The sequence below is a fragment of the Chroicocephalus ridibundus genome, chromosome 7 (assembly GCF_963924245.1).
Source record: "Chroicocephalus ridibundus chromosome 7, bChrRid1.1, whole genome shotgun sequence".
Classification (NCBI taxonomy): Eukaryota; Metazoa; Chordata; class Aves; order Charadriiformes; family Laridae; genus Chroicocephalus; species Chroicocephalus ridibundus.
This window is the reverse complement of record NC_086290.1, coordinates 36,178,860-36,196,360: the sequence shown is the minus strand read 5'-3', so window position 1 is coordinate 36,196,360 and position 17,501 is coordinate 36,178,860. Positions and strand designations below refer to the sequence as shown.

General features: G+C 43.8%; 1 protein-coding gene across 1 annotated transcript in view; it reads right to left on the bottom strand.

The window, feature by feature from the left end:
- Positions 1–17,501, bottom strand: part of TMEFF2 (transmembrane protein with EGF like and two follistatin like domains 2) — a 130,728-nt gene that overhangs the window by 25,964 nt on the left and 87,263 nt on the right. The window contains exons 6-7 of the mRNA XM_063341128.1: positions 8,841–8,989; positions 7,626–7,685 (exon numbers count right to left, since the gene is read on the bottom strand). Coding sequence (XP_063197198.1) covers positions 7,626–7,685; positions 8,841–8,989 — 209 coding nt within the window. The remainder of the gene's footprint in view (positions 1–7,625; positions 7,686–8,840; positions 8,990–17,501) is intronic.

Sequence of the window (17,501 nt, the reverse complement as noted above, 5' to 3'; positions counted from 1 at the left end):
ATGCTGACAACAGTAAAATAGCCTGGTCTGATTTTGTATTTTTAGGCTGCCCATGCCAATATCGGTGTTACAAGTTGGTACTTGCTTGTCCTGTTTATTTCCTACAGATCAAACTCTTAGCCTGGACATAGTGAATTTTCAGGCTACTGAGCTTCTACGCAAATCAAATAGCTTTCTTTATAGTGTTCACTCACAACATTACTGAATTTGTTTATTATGGGACGAAAGCACAAATGAATTCTGCAACTTTTGATTCACATTCATTAGTGACTAAATTAAGGGCTAAGCTTTAAAGGCACAAGTGGAAATGCTCTTTTTCCTTGAGCTACATCGGTCTAGGGAAAGAGATGTCTAGCAGTTCACCTGAGACCTAATTTAAGTTTTAATGCTAACAATTACATGTTCCATGAGCATGACACGGGGAAATCGTAAGTAATGAAAAGGCACAATTTCTCTCATTATAAAACCACAAAAAAACAGAAATCCAAAAAAACAAGGCACATTTTACCAAGCTTAGCGTATGTAATTCAAAGTTAAAGGAGAACTCTCGTAAAAAGTGAGGTATTCTCTTGAGGCTAGCAGATTAAATGAGCAATATTTCTCACTCCCTATTGCTGGTTTTTAAAATCTCCGTAAGCCTGTTTTCATTTTGCATGCTCCTCAGGAAAAGACTGTTAGGAGTAAGTGCTGTTAAATCACACGGCGCAGCACAGCGCTCCCAACTGCTGCATCTTCCTTCCTGGCATAGGACCTGTTTGTGAGGCTCCTACGTGACCTCCACCTCAGTGTGTCTGGCTCATCTCCCCCCCAAATTATGTAGATTTTAGTAAGATGGAGCTTAGTGGGATCTAAAGATACATTTGAGAACGTTCTAGAGAAGAAAAACATTAAGAGTAGCTTACGCTGCAGCACCCACCACTAGACCAATTGCATTAATACCCTGTTTTTTCATATTTTAGAAATAAAGCACCTGGTCCTCCTGATGACACAGAAAAATGCTGGAGTGGGACTTTCCACACGCCGCCGTTTGAATCCCAGGAGTTAAATTACAAAAAGAAGCAGCTGCAATTTTTCATTTAAAAAAACACCCAGGACAAGCGAGGGTTTGGGGGCCAAGTGCGTGGCTGGGGCTCACAGTGCCGGCTGCTCACACTCTAGATCAGAAGTGTCTGACGGGAAGATTTATTAACCTACCAGCTGGCCTCTGTCTCTACTTTTTAAATTTTCTTCTGGATATCAACAACAGTGGAGGATCTGCAAGGTAGCAAAAGGGATGGAGACCGCCATGCTATCAGGCTCTCTCACCTTTGAAAATCCCTCAGAAGAACCCCAGAATAGGAATATTTTCTTATCTGTGTTTTATAGTACTCCATAAATTAGTTACATGCAGTTATTATTTCCAAGTCAATGCTATACTACTTTCCGTGATGATAAATTTGAGCTTGATTTTGGAAACCTCCAGGTTCCACGCAGTGAGCCGAGACATTTCTGTTCTACTTTTTGAAAACTTTTCTATCAGAAGTGCCTGGATTAGGTAGGCAAATTGACCAAAATGCCTTCTCCACCTGCCTTTATTAGTAAATTACGCTGTAAGTGGAGACCGGCTCTGTTCTTACATCATCTTATGTGCCCCAGACTTCAGCTATTTGTAGACACCTACATTTTTAAACCATCTTAAAGGACATTCAGGTATGTGGGGCATAATATGGTCATATCTCCCGGAGGGAGATGCCCTCATTGCTTTCCTCAAGTCATAGGCCAAAAATACTCAAAATTGTACAGCCTGAAATACAGCCTCTAATGTTTCTTCTTCTCTGTTTTGTAGAGCTCACCTGCCGCCTTTTGTGGACTTTCACTGTGCATAAAGCTTAGGTATATTTTCATAAAACCTTGCACTTGTAAATGCAACTAACAATTGCAGCAACACTCAAAAGCTTCGTGTTTTTCAAGAAATGTATCAATTGTATTATTCTTGCACTCCCAACCGCCAGGAGCGTGCGTGCCTATGTGTGTGAGAGCAGGTGGAGGCCGCAGCTAGACAGCATTCATGTTGCCACACAGCTGTCAAAATATTAAAATGTGGGTTTTTTTCAATTTTTAAGTGATTTGATGGAAAAGCAGGAACGCTTCCTAAATAATCTATTTGTTTAGTGTGACAACCTCTGACTTGGAGTCTGTGGAATCGAAAGCCAAGCAAATCTGCATATGCAAGGATGCAATTTTCCCCAGCGTTTTTACAAAGCTGCAGATGAGAAATGGTTTCTCTCTAGCTGTGATGGATGTGCGGTGCTCAGCTCTATGTCTCACTTGCTAATTCCATTGAGAAGAAAGGAAAGCCTGGTTCACAAAGGCAGAGGAAAACTGCATGATAGTTTATATCCCATAGCTAAGCTCCGGGGCTTTATTATTCTTCACCAGTTTAGGAAATGGCTGACATGGTAGTAGACACAAAATTTAATTTTAAGGGACAATGTCAAGTGGTTTACACTCAAAAGTTAACCTACTTTGAAAATGTCATAAACTGGAGAAGGAATCTGGGCTGAAATTCTCATTCCCGGGGGGAAAAAAAAAATAGTCACTCTATAGAAATCCAGTGCTGCTGTTGTGATTCCTGGCCGCTCTCCAGGCCTACTCCAGACAATGAAGATGACTGTGACCGAATTCGGTGGGTTCTGGATTGCGCCTGCATCACACCCCAGTGCTTCTCACATGTGCTGGGTCAGTGCACTGCTGCCAGTTCTCCACATTTTCTTTGATAGGCACGGCTTGTTCTCCCGTTCAAAGGGCTTTAGAAGTTAACGATGCAGAGTGGTGAGTCTTGGTAAAGTTTTAGGATATTTTTCTTCTCTCAAATATAAACATTACGTTGTATTTATTTTGGAGTCCAAGATTCTTGGACTTTCAAAGAGACTCTTTAGTGTGTCCAGGACAATTCTTTATCCTTGGAGTGGGGAATCTGCGGTGGCTCCCATGGCCTTCCTCCCACAGCCCTGGCCCAGCCAAGGGAAGCTGATGTGTTGACACAGATGAATTTTGCCCTTTTTGGTGGAGCGTTCAGTTTGCTTGGGCAACACAGCCATCTGTGGATTACTCGCCCGAGCACCTCCGGCAGTGCCAGGAAGGCCCCAGTGCCAGAAAGCGGTCTGAAAAAGATCCAAGACTGTCACGTAGATTTGAAATCCCATGGGAAACCAGGAGGGAGAGCAGGGAACAGAGCAGCCATGAGCAGACACGCAGCACTTTGTGCTCCTTAGTGTTTCCTGGGCACAGCAACAGCATCAGCAAGAGGGGCCACAGCACTGCCTGCAAGTGAGTCCCTGGACTAGTCAAGACCACCTGAAGGCACCACTTGAGGCTGCTGCCAAGGGAGAGTTTACTGCTGTTGAGGAACCCAAAAATACGGCTCAAATTGACGTTTGTGGATTTGCACTTTTCACCAAAGGAAACTGTCGGGACTGAAAATGCCTTCTTCCCCTTTCCATCAGCTTTGTTGTGCTGCTAGCGTTCATCTGCTGAGATTGATCTAAGGGAGGTTTGTCTGGCCTGGAAGATGATATTATTGAATATGTCTATCAAATTTGTCAGTGTCTTCGCTGACAATTTTCATGAATATATAACATTGAAATATGGCTCATCCATACTGACTTATTCTTTATAGCGCCTAAAATGGCTTGAAAAAAATCTCTGTAATTTGATAGGGAGAAAGGATAAAATCAGTTAGGGGGATAATTGCCAATACCCAGATCTTAAGAAGGGAATATAAATATTGAAGAATAAAAATAAATAGGCAAATGAATAAAGAGGATGAAAACTCCTTGATTGCCTAGACTCTGAACGCAAAAATGCCACCAAAACAGCCAATTTCTTTATGCATATAATGGGGAAATTCAAGAAAACATCAGTCACGGGACTTTCAGCTCAGACACTACGTTCCAAAAGATACATTACCCTTAAAATGTTTAGAAATGCTCTTTAATGGAAATTGCAAGATAAAGTATATTTTTATTGGATTTGAGGGTAAAATCCCACCCATTCATTTATTGACTAAAACTAAATCTTGTTTCACAAACTTGATCAATGTCAACAACCGTTTGTTGAAATGAGTGAAAATCCCCCCGAGTACAATAAATACTTTGGGGTTTCAGAAAAATGAAAGGCCAGAATTGCACAGAGAGGGAAACAAACACGCACGTACAGACGCTGTGCTGACATGTATTGCGCACGCAGCCGTGGCAAGAGTGGACTGGTGAACCTGGAGAGGTGGACACTGTCAGAGAAGGGCCACCCATGGCACACTCTGCCCATGTTTGCTTTGCTGAAAAAGGGGACACCACTTTTCAGGTGTCTCTGACATTAGTCGGGCATTTCCAATACTAGAGTAAATCTTGACTGTGTAAAGTAAGAGCCCTTAAAAAACCAAGGCGATGCAAACTTAATGCAAAGATTTACGCTCCAAAGGATAGAGCACTCTCGGTTTTGCAAACTGAAAGATTTGTGCGTTATCTGCCAGGATCAACAGGCTTGAAAGAACAGGAGGGAGCAAAGACACTGATTGAACAGACGGTTTGAATAGTTCAATGTGAAAAAAAAATCAGCTGGGTGATGGGACTTGTGGTTGCTCGCAAGGCTGCTGCCTTCCTGGGACCCCACGTTGAGCGTGCGGGGGTGGTTATGGAAAAACCCGCACCACTCGGCTACCACAATCTCTGCAAAGAGCATTTGGCACTGCTGCATTAGCATAACTGAAAACATCAATTATGCCCACTGCTATTTTCTCCCCTGGGAAAGTCAGTCCATACGAGTCAGTGTTTTTAAAAGCATGTAGTGCTCGCAGTCTCGGTGATTTTTAATGCCGTTAAATGGTAGAGAACAAAAGTATTCTCCGGAAAGGAGCAGGCTTGGGGTTATTGCTTCAGAGGCACAATGGCTGAGGAACTGGTGCTTTTTCACACAAAGCTCCCCATAGTCAGGGCAGCATTTCCCTTCTGAGGAGATATGAAGGTAGGAAAAAAGTTGCACATACCCCATTCCTATAATAGCCATAATCAAACATTTCTGCACTTGAAAGCACACGAGGACGACATGGAGTTTCCTGCCTGGCAAACGTTGAAGCCTGAATGTCCACCAAGCCCGAGTTTTACACTGCTGTCTTCCTTTTCACCAGCTATTTCTGAAAGGCTGGAGTTGGTACAGCTTTTTGATACAGTGGTCCCTTTCCCCTAGGGTCTCCCTGCAGGGTTATGCCACAAACATTTGGGGACGCTGGAGGCATGTGGATTGCCCTGCGTGAACTTGCAACTTTCAACCTACATGCTGTCACCATATATAAAAATGGAAAAATTAAGCAAGAATAGTAGTTAGGTGCACTATAAGAAGATGCATCATTAGCGGGTGTAAGCAACTGCCGTTCAGGTTAAATCAATGGATGGCACCCGCTGACACCCACCCACACAGTCGCTGCCCTCGAGAAGCCCCCTGGGGCCTGATCCATACTAAAAGCCTAGAGGAGCTGCTTGCTAAGGTGCAATGATGGTGCCCTTCAGTGCCAAACAGGTACTTACTGGACCCGACTGCTGATTTAGGATGTCTCCATCCCCACCCCTGGCTCCAGGGGAGTGAGGTGCCCCTCCAGGGGCCCCCCCCACCTCTCGCTGGACCGTCCGTTCCCACACTCCTCCTGACCTCTTGGCTCTCAGAGACCATCTCCACTGCAGACCTGCTCCTCGTGCCGCAGCTCTGCCCTCCTCCCTGCCCACTAACCCAGTTCCCTTCTCTGTTCCTTGCCCGACTTCCAACCCCTGACAACGCTTTGCTGCAATCGATTTTCTTCTACCCCCCATCTCTCCTCTCAAGCGTGGGCTGAAATATCATCTCTCTCCGAAGCGAGAGCTGTTCTCTTCCTCCTGCCCACTTGAGCTAAAGGTGCCTTCTGTGTGTCTCTTCCTCCGTGACCCATGACTTGGTTTTCTCTTGTCATCGCTGTGATCTCCTCCTCCTCCCTAATCCTCAAGCTGCTTTTCCTCCCTTTTTGCTACAACTCAATTGCTTCATGCTTAAATGTGTTGCCTTCTCTCTCTGTGATGTGGGTCGCTGCCATTTTAAAGCTAAAGCACGGGACAGTAGCAGAGTAGGACAGGTTGCAAACATTTAAAGAGGGACTGGATGTCTCCATCTTGATGTGCAGATGCCAGCGCTCTCCTCAGGTTCTCCAGCAAGAAAGAAAAAGGATTTAGCAAAACAATATTGCTTGCCCTTGTTTCTAACTGTAACTTAAATCATTTTGGCCTACTTGGCCATATCTCCTGCACATCATAGGATACAATCTCAGCCCTTCCAGCCTTTTAAGAAAACTGACTGCTGCCTCCCAGGAAAAAAGCTGAGACTAATCAAGGGTTTGGGGGAATGAAAACTTTCCCCTCTTCACATGACTCTTCACTCATGGAAGGGCTCCTTGGCAGCAGGAAATATCTGGACCACGGCTCATCTTTGATCTTTTGGAAATAAATCCCAGCAATCACTTTCCATAGAAATTTCTACCTTCACTGCTTCGTGCCGCAGCCACCCCCGACACCTAGCACTCCTCTGCCTCACCAAGTCATCATTTATTCATAGGTCTATGTTTTAATCATTGCGTACCTTTTTTAAGTAGGAACAGAACAATCATTTCGAACAGCTGGGTACCCTATTAACACAGGGCCATCGTGCACAAAGGGCCCTCACAAGAAATGACCAGAGAATCAAGTAATGCCAGGGGACTCTCCTGGGAAGCGATGTTAAGACCTGTGAAACCACCAGCTGGATTTCACCTAAGCCGTGCAGCAAGCCGCTCAGGCAAACCCAGCGATCTGCACCTACTCTCTCTAAATACCTACTTTCAAACCGCAAAAATATCACAAACCGAAGCAACGAATGCATCACCTGACCCATTTTCACAATACCTCCCCAAAGGCTTGATTTCTCAGCATGAGCTGTGAATATCTGCATGCACGTGTGCGCGCACACACACGTTCAATTTCTAAATCAATCCTCCCAGGCAAAGGGTGTAAAAAATGTCTCCCAAACCTTGCTAGTATTTACATGTTTTTAATTTCAAATGCCATACAAGGCTATTCAGCCATTATATTTTACTGTAGCTTCTAAATAAATTAAAACCATTTATCACTTAAAAAAATATCTTAAGAACCTTATTAACTTCATAGTCAACACACAGGCAGGTAATATTATCTATTATGGCAACGTTTTGTAGTATCACAGCTATAATCTGGATTTTCACTTCCTTAAACCTGTATATTGTGACAAAAATATGCATAAACTAATGCACTGATTCAGTAATTTTCAAAAATGTCTGCTAATCCTGGCAAGTATTTTACAACATTTATTTCCACTGTCGGAACAGGTGTTTTATGGCCAGAATATCTGTACAGTGATAAAAATGGGAGAAGTCCATTTGTTAAGAAGGAAGCTAGTTTCTAGCAAAAGCGAGAGTAATGCAAAGACACTGTTTTCTTAAAGTAAACCAACAAAACGATACTAGAAGATGAGGACACCTCACCTCACCAAACAGAGGAGAAAAGAGACTTACACAGTTCCTGGGAACTGTGATTGTCACAGAATAGGAACCGTACCTGCATAATCTGTTCTTGCGTAATGCCCATCTTCTGATTTTGTAGTTGTTGTGGTATTATCTGTGTGAAAAGAAATACGTCGAGTTGGTTGGGGAGCCTGTACTTGATACAGACTATGCCCCAGCTGCCAGTGCCCAGGCGAAGGTAGCTTCGCTTGCACGCACAGCATTGCTGCTGGCTGCAAGGCTCCCCTGGGCCTGCCAGGGGAAAACAGCAGGATCGGGCTTTTTTGGAATGAAACATGAAACATCTTCCATTAAGAAAACACATTTTTTTTTTCTGACAATATGTGATAACAGATTGCAGCTGGGATAAATGTACCAGTATGAAGCAGGAGTTGTCATTTCTGCTCTATTTGAAGTAATTGGGGAGTTTTAACATGTACCCTGAAATGATGCCACGTCGGGTGGTTAACTTTAAAGAGACAGGAATAAACTAGAATGTGTTTCATACACCTGTATAGTACGGCCTTGTAAGTAGATGTACTGAGGATTTATAGGTCAGAAGCTAAGGGGAAAAAAAGCTATTAAGAGTCTGAGCCTCAGTAGACACTTTATTTACGGGAGCTATTTAAAGGCAAATTTTCTTCATTTTTATTTTAGAACAAAAAAGAGCTTTTAAAGTCAACTCAAGGGCTACAGGTGCTGTAATAGCCCATGAGCTGGGCCCAGAGAAGTGTGGCATTCATGGAGAAAAACCGCGAGTCTTGAGCTGCTATTGGCAAAATTTCCTTCCAGGCACGTTTGGCACCTTGTGGGCCCACGGCAGGTCACAGGAGAAACCAGCAGCAGCACCACTGCTGTGAGCACATCTTTGGCCTCCTGAGATTGCTGCATGCTGCTCCAGTTAAAGGAGCAACAGAGGATCTATCCTGGGTGGAAAAAATGTATCTGAGGGGCTCTCCTGCTGTCCTCCTCCGACTCCTAGCCGGAGGGCAGAGCTGCTATGGGCAAAATCCAGGTGCCTGATTTTGAAACCAGTGCAGGGCTGGACAGGGTGTGATGGGAAGGGTTACGCACACCACTCCTCATGCCTCGCTTGGCATCTGTACCGTGGAGGGCTCTGCCCCCTCCCGCAGCCTGTGCTCCACAATATAAATTGCAAGAGTCTAATCGAAATGTAAGAAGTGCCAAATAAGAAGCCAGCCCTGGTTCTTTTTTTTCCTGAACAAAAATTGAAAACATTCTTTGAAATGAGTTTTGTTATGAGAGTTACCTTGACATCGACCCAAAGACATGACTTCAATTTTCTCCTGTTTCTGGCATGATGCCTCTTTGATTTGACATGCATTATCATAAGATTTCCCATCGGAAGCACAAAGAGGATTGAAGTTGGTTTGAGAACAGTCAATGTTGCACACACACCTGAAAAGATAGGGAAAGAGAAAAAAGAAGAGGCTAATATGAGAAACTTTTTTCATGACATCATAAATACATCTCAGAAATAAAAGTGTTTGCATTTTCCTGACTGCACAATGCAAATCAACAGAATGAAAGCGGAAAGTTCTATCAAGAGGTCATTTGTATTTCTGAATGGAAATGAAATGCAGGGAGAGGGAAAAGACACAGAAAAGAAAAGCAAGCAAAAGGAAAGATAAAAAAGAGCATTATACATGGAAAACTATGCCACAGCATTACCACTTGTAATTTCTTGTAAACCAAAGAACACCCGAGCAGATATGCAGATTACTCCTCTTGCTGCACCCTCTTGCAATTAAAGAAGCCACAAAATACAACCTCTGTTGAGGTCCTGCCCACTGGATGTAATGCTGTACAAATGTGGTTTTCTATTGATTTATGATTTAATTCTGATAATAACTACAGCACCTATAGGCACTCTGATCATAATAAAAGATGTGATACCAAAGCATCACCTCATCCTACTGGGATAAAACCATCTGCCAAGACTGGGACTGACACTAGCAACGCGACTGTACTCTTTGTGCCTAGGGGTGGTAGGATCTGTCCTACCAGGACATGGTGGGCCTACCCAGTATTAAAACCAGGGGCTATTTCATTATCATTAGCGATGTCATACACCCTTGGGCACCCTCAAGGGAAAGGCATGCTAATCTTCCATCCCCTGACTGTGCCATATAACAGACAGCTCAGCCTCAGCAACGCCTGCATTACCGCCACCGTGATTCTGCTTGGGGACAAAGCCAGAGGTCTAACCTGGCAGCTGCTTTGGCTCTTCTGAGCACGTAATTGCGCACATGCTGCTATCTAAACTCTTCCTGGCTCCTTCTGACATTTAAGGCAAAGTAATGCGGCCAATGTTCTATCTCCAGCCCACTGGTTGCGCTGAACCTCACAGCACTGGCTCCACAGCTCTCCCGTTGGAAAGTTAAGTAATGGAAATGTCAGCCTCTAGCCTTGCTGCTTGATTTAAGAAAGTGTTTAAAAGTCAGTTCACCTCCCATTTGCAGCAGACATCTGGACACCTTTGACCACTGGAAGTGTAGAGGGATATACGTAAGAGAAAACCTTTGGTGGAAAGACGGAGCATAGGAAATTAGACAGCATGGGTCAGATTTCTCCATCACCCCCTTTGGCCTCCGGCCTCCACAAATGTGCCCAGGAGATGAAAATCAGTGGAACCAGTACTTGCCTTCTTTTAGACTTTCTTTACATTGGGTAGGTCTGTTTTCCCCAAATGTTCACAAAATACAGAAAACTTCAGCTCAAAAAGAAGCCAAAGGTGAAAAGCTGTGGTTATAAATTAAATTACATGATTTCATAACTGGTGGAATAAAAGAGTCTGGCTCCCTGTGTAACGATTTCCCCATTCTGATGAACATATAGAATATAAGAAAAAAATCCAGCTCATTTCCTAAGAACCTCCTTATCAGAGGAATAAGAATGTTCTGCTCCACCGAAATATTATCCATCGTCATTTCTTCCCGCAGCCGTTTTCAGCTTCCCACCTTAGTCAAATTCACTCCAGTAGGAAACATCTACTGCTCAAGTAATAGTAATTCTTTCCACGTAGCTCCACCATTTGCATTTCAGATGGGACACAATCAGCCATATGCTCCTTTTTTTGTAATAAACCAGCTCAGAAACAGCTTCACTTCTCTACATTTTGCTACAAAAAATGAGTGTAGGTTAATATATATTATGTCTCAAGTCAAGAGAAAATTAAGTCAATGAGAAAATTAAAACAAAAGGATGCTCTTTAGGGGAAGTCAAAGCAACTTTGGATGCAATTTCAATAATGCCTAGGGGACACAGGAACCTATGCTCAGAGTTAGACACTTAAGAGACATATTTTTAAAGGTGTTTAGATGCTTAAAGATGCATGCAAACACTTTGTGTGGGATTTCTGAAATCTCAGAGACCTATCTCCTACTGATTTCAAAGACCATTTCAGAGCCCATTAGGCATTTATTTGCATCTTTTGATACCTTCCAAAAAACAAAGTTCCAAAATGACTTTTCTGACCTCCTTCAGTAAAAGTGAGAAGAGAACCGAGACTTTTCTCAACTCCATTCTAAACCATGAGACCAGCCTTTCTTTCCAAGCAAGATCTCTGGAGCCACAAGCTGCATTAAGAGGAGGCACCACACGAGCACCATGAACCACACGCTACTCGTGCTGATGTCAGATGGCTGGTGTGCAAGGAGAGCAGCGAGGGACAACCTCTGGATGATGCTATATGCTCAAATCTTACAGGGTCTCCTGCATGCAGCCCGATTTTCAGGGCTGACTAGATAGGCAGGAAAAAACCACTACAATAAACTCATCACCCCAATCTCCTTGCTGCAAGGATCTGTGCATCGTCCACCCCTTGCACAGTTTTCAGCGGAGAACTTCTAGCTTGCATCTGCAGTTTTTTACTGCTTTTGCACTTACATACTCAAATCCTACTTTTAGGCTGCACAATTAAGGCAACATCAAATATACGTCTGGAAATGCTAAAGGTAGGATTGCATCAGGAAGATTAATGCGCCTGGGTTGCTGATTCTGTTTAATTTATAGTGCTCATCTTACCAGAGAAAATGACAGTACATTCAAACATATTTTTTTAAACTAGAGGAACAAGCAGTCTGCCATTTCAACCTTGCCCCCTGTAAGTCCAGAATAGTAAATTACAGCGAAAAAAGTGGGGCACTTACTCCAAACCCTGCTCTGGCAGGGGGGGTTGGACTAGATGATCTCCAGAGGTCCCTTCCAACCCTACCACTCTGTGATTCTGTGTGCAAACGTGCATGCCCAGGCACCCACGGTCACCGAGCATACACCATCCTTAAGCGGGGTCCACCGGCGATGTAATAAATACAATATGAATGGCACTTAACATATTTGATTGAACAAAATCTTACATCCATAGGTAAAGGTGCCTTCACTTCTTGAAGCATTATAAAACGCAGAAGTGGGACTGTCTCCTATTAAGCATAATCAAACTGTGATGTCCCCATTTGCCCGCCAGGTTGTACATTAGGTGAGAGTCCTAATGGTGTTTAAGATTTCAGATGCTGTGGGGGAACACAGAAATCCCCTACCCCAAAACGAGAGCCTCACCCCAACACTCGTCATGCCCAGAAACCCCGTCCGGCTCCCAGCTTGCACCCAGCGCTGGTGCTTCCCCTCTCACACTCAGCCTGCAGCCTGGCTGTGTCCCGGCTCTGGCCCCGTCACCTTCTTGTTCTTTCACAAGTGACAAAATTGGAGCAGCCCCATCTCTTTTGGTTGTTGGCCGTACCAGTCCCGGGGTCCCTCCATGTCTCCCTGCCCGTGTGGGGCTGGAAACACGGATCCCGTTGCTACAGGGCTGACCAGCAGGCCGGCTGCCTGCCTGCAGCTTCCCAGTCCCTGAGGCACTTCACTATGCCTCTAATTTTAAGTAATTTGATCATTTGACCATTTTATCATCCTAGCTATGACTGATGATTATAGTTATATCAATAAATCTATTTGGTTTCTGTGTTCCTAAGTGTAGCGCTGAAGAAAGCTTGGCAATATAAAGGCTGACTGAGCTTTCCTTGGGCTCAAGAAGCTGTGAGAAGGTCAATGAGGTCTCCTAGGGGGTCACAGGATGAAACTGTACCCAAGAGCATACACAAAATACACGTGTAAGGCTTAACCATGCCTTCTGCAGCTGGAAAAGCAGCTTTAAAAGCATTCGTGAGGAAAGAGTGCTTCCAAGATGTCAGCCGATACCCTGCAGCTCCCCTGAGAAAGGCAGAAATACTGAACGCTGTCCCACAGGCCCATCGCATCTTTCAAGTAATGGGCTCATATTCTAATTGATTAAAATTTGGGCTGTCACTGTAAACAATCATTAAACAAGGCTCATTTTCTTTTGTCTATTCTTCCAGGTCATTATGATAGTCTCTGATGAATTCCACTTCTTTTATATGGTTTATTTTATTCCATTTCATTTCATATGATGAAAATCTTGGAGGAGCTGAACATCCAGCAATCCACTTCGTTATTTTGCTGATCACGAAAGCAAAAAAATCAAAACAAACTAAAAAGACTGTCCATCGGGCAAACCTGGGCACCTCCTCGGGGGATTCTGGGCTAACCCCCCCAGGCGCATCCTACAGCACAGTTTGGCGACACTGCTGGACCCTCTGATGAAAATACCACGTCAAGGCACAAGTGGGACGTCTCTGCAGACACGCTGGAGAAGCCCACGAAGCTGAACTAAGCCTGTGACAGGTAAGATGCTGACAGGCACCTTCTTGTGCCTGACTCCTGACTTGCGGGGTGCAACCCACTGCACTTCTGTCTCTGAGCTTCTGTCAAGGCAGTAACTTCAATAAATGTACTAAACAGCACAGGGGAACCCATGTGCATTTTGGGAGAGGTTGTCACTGTTTCTCCTGCGCGACATGCTTCTCCCCTTCCCTGGGAAACGAGAGAATAGTGCAGCAGTAGACCAGTAGTTATTTCTTGTACAGATCTTGGCCATGAAAAAAAAGGCTGCCCAGACCTCAGAGAGGTCTGTGTCCCAGCAGTGATGGCAGTGTGCAGTACCCGGCCGCTTGGCCAAGCTGGAGCAGCCAACTTGGCTTTTGGTTGAATTAGTCTCTGTAAAAATTAATGGGGTCAATAAACCAGGCCCGGGTGAATATACTGGTGAGCACACAGGCTCCTAACTCCCCATTCTTTTGCAAATAACATACGGTATTATTTTCTGAGCACAGAGAGTATCTTTGCCTGCAGAGAGCATGCTACTGAAGAGAGGATTCACTGCTATGGACTGTCCCTGGAGGGAGAAACTGCATTTTAAAGAGGCGTCTCAATAAAACGAGAGAATGGTTCTTTGCCCATGAAGTGTAGGGGAATGCTATAATTATATTTCCTTCGTTCATGAATAAAGTATAATCATTAGTGACACAGAGATGATAAAAAGAACCCCACTCCATGCTTTATCTTTACTCCTAAGACAACTATTCGGTCTTTGTTTTCAGCAATGTATTACTGAAAAATAATTCTAAAAAAATTACAATGCAATATCTGTGTGTAGTATGAGGAAGGTTTCACATGTAGCTCTGACGGGAGGAGGGGGATAAAAGAGACAATACTTCTAAAAGAGCGGTTTTACTGGGAACAGATGCAGGCACATTTTTGTCAGAGCGAGATGGCAATGGCAGTTCTTCCCTATTCAACATCTTTTAATTAGCCCTCTGCCGTTTGGAAACCTAAGAGCATTGTTGGTACTACCTCTGTTTATTAAAGATTCATATTCAGACTTTGCTGGCCACGGGTCATTTGCTTTTTGGAACCAGAGCAACAGAAAATTGTGTCTGAGATATCTGCAAAAAAGTACTTAATGAAATGACTAACGTCTTCAGCCAAGTGTCTAGTTGATTACAGGGTCCAAACAGCAGAACAGCAATAAATCTGCCACAAAGAGAATTGTCAGTCAAGAAAAAAGGCATAAAACCAAACAGACAGGGAAGCGAGAGCTAAAAATGTGAAAATGCAAATCTAGTGTTATTTTTACTAGTCAGAGCTCTGATATTTGAGCGCATATGCTAATTTGGTCAAGTGTGAGATCCCACCATGTCTCACTGAGCACTATTTTACAGGGAAAGCGATGTTCCTTTCTGCGATCATTTTAAACATGTCGTGTATTTTCTCTAGGCAAAAATAAAAAAAGAAAAACCACGGAAAAAACCAACAACATTTTGCAGCAAAAAAAAAAAGCCCAAAGCTTTCCCTTTGCCATAAAACAATGTATAAATAAAAACACGGTTGTTGTACATTTATGATATTTCCACCAGAGACATTTCTTATCTTCCTCTCTTTTGGCGAGAAAACAGTGATCAGAAACTCAAATTTCTGGTTGGATGTCAGTGTGGTCCTCTCCAAGCCCCCTGCCCCTCCGAGTAGAGTATTAAATGCCCTTTTAAAGCAAATCTGGCAGCGTACGCCTGCATAAAGAACCTGGCAATCAGTCCCAAATGCCTTCTCTATCATTTAGATTCCTGCAAGGTTTTTCTTTCTGGTACACGGGGCATCTTTGTTGACATTACCAGCAGGCAAGTTGAAATGAAGCCAGGCTTAACATTACGCCTCAACATTCGAACACGCATTGTACCGTGGTTCAGCCGTGTGTCAGGAGGCTGGTGGGAGCACTCGTTTACCCGGGCAGCTTTGGGTATGTTTAATGTGTCTCAACACAACGCCACGCAGAGATGCTTGAACTAGCCCTAAGCAGGGACTGGCAAGGTTAACCAGGCTGGGCAGACCTGTGCTCACACGCATCCACCGTCCCCGGGAGTTCAGCGAGCCCGTTCAGACCATCTGTGAGCTGTTGCATCGCACCTTCGTACAACACACCGCCTGCGATGCCCCTTTACTGAGGAGCAGCGACAGGTCACCTCTGCTACCCACCTTGGCACCACATCAGGCATCCCCAAAGCTGCCCGTGCACACAGGCAGCTAAACTGGATTGCTCCGGGGGCTTGCAGGCACCTCCCTTTTGACATCCGTCTCAAAAGGACCACGTAAATACCAGCTTCTTTCTCTGACCCTCCGCCCATTTGCAAGTACCCCATTAAGCTCTACAGTAATCTTATACAAACCTATAGCAGCAATGACTTGGTACTCTTATACCCATTTTACAGAGAGGTAAATTTTAGCGTAAAGTCCAGGCACCCTCAAAACAGAGTCAACAGGGACTTTTGGTAGCTTGGCCAAACTCAGGTACGCTACAGTGGTCTCTGCAGCTTGCGGAGCACAGACGAAGAGCATGGCACCCAGTAATGTATCCAGAGAGAAGACAAAACTGCCCAGCATCATTGTCTGGTTTTGCATACAGCTGAACATCAGGTTCGCAGACATACATATATGTAAAACAGTATATATAAAATATATTCATAATGCACACATGCACACAATTTTTTACACTTCCTATGAATCATACCCTACAACCTGTCTGTGCTTGCCAGGAGATTGAAATCCTATCACCGCACTCTTAAGAACATCATTAAGAGGCTTAAAGAATAGAGACTCTGCGTGTCTCCTTCAAAACAAACTTTGCTGTATTTTTGAGGTTGATGCAAAACTTTAGCTGCAGTGCAGAACAATAAACAATACATATTTTATAATGGCAGCACAAAAATAGCATGTGATATTTCTTTCCTGGGTCTGCTAGTGCTTCTCTTCTGCTTTAAGATCACAAGAGAAGAAAAAGCACAGCTTATTTTGAGTGCCTTCCATTCAATGTTATTTATCTAATTTATTTTTTTCTTTTTGTCCTTTGCAGCCCAGCATCTGCATTAAGGGCTTTAGCAAGTCTGCCTTTCACCGTGGCTTCCCTGGGATATTTTACCTATTTTGTCTGTTCAAATGTTTATCTTCACCAAGAGTAAAAGGAAAAAAGCTTGATTCCCTCAGGGTGACACAATGTTTCTGCATGGCATTTCAATAGCATCCCGTTATTCAAACAATTAGAAATCACAGAAACCATGCACAGAATTATCAGCATACTGCATAGAGATTTTTACTATTATGTAGTGCATAATGAAAATGATTTGAAGGACCCTAAAGCATCGTAACAGAAGGAAGCGCTGAATAATCAGGTGGTTTTGTTGGGTTGGTTTTTTTTGGACTGCAAGAGACCAAAATATTGTTTACTGGACATATGTCAAGCTAAAATGCACTAAAGTGGTGAATATATTTATTGCTGCCCTTCCTTGCATACCAAATGCAACACAGTCTGTGAGCCTAGAGCCAGAAGCTCAGGGCAATGGCCGTACAGCTGCCACACTGCTGCTGCTGCTTAACAGCAGAGAGAGACTGGGAATGCTTAGAAATACGTACGGATTTCTCAGAGCACATTTGTTATGACAGCTCACGGAGGTTGTTTGTTTCAAATCAGTGTTGCGGACCAGTCCCAGAGGCACCTCTCCTTACAGCGCTGAGGAGAGCTACCCGGGCGCTGGCTCCTCGCCGCAGCCAGACCAGTTTGGTGAGGAGCTGGTCCCATGCTCCACCAGTTTTCAAGGCTTCATCCTGGAGACTGCAGCTCATGAAAACCACTTTAATCTACTGTACAAGACACTGCAACTTGATTCCTGATTCTCCTTTCGTTCTCCCTCCGTAACTTTCTTTACTAAGTTTTCAACAAAAAACATCACAAGCTCCACCTTTGCCTCCCTTTTGCAATCTAAAGCAGCAATTATTATATGACATGCATCTGGCTTCCCAATGCCTCTAGTGCCCTCAACAGTACACTGAATTGTATGATAAAACCTTTAGGACAAAATAAATGTCTCATTTTATTTTTTTTTAAACATCATTCCTATTTAAAAGGAACTAAGCTGTGTAAAGCAGTCTTTGCTAGACTGTATGCTTTAAACACAAACAGATAAAACAGAGAATTACAGGGGTGACAACTGGGTTTGAAAAGTGATGG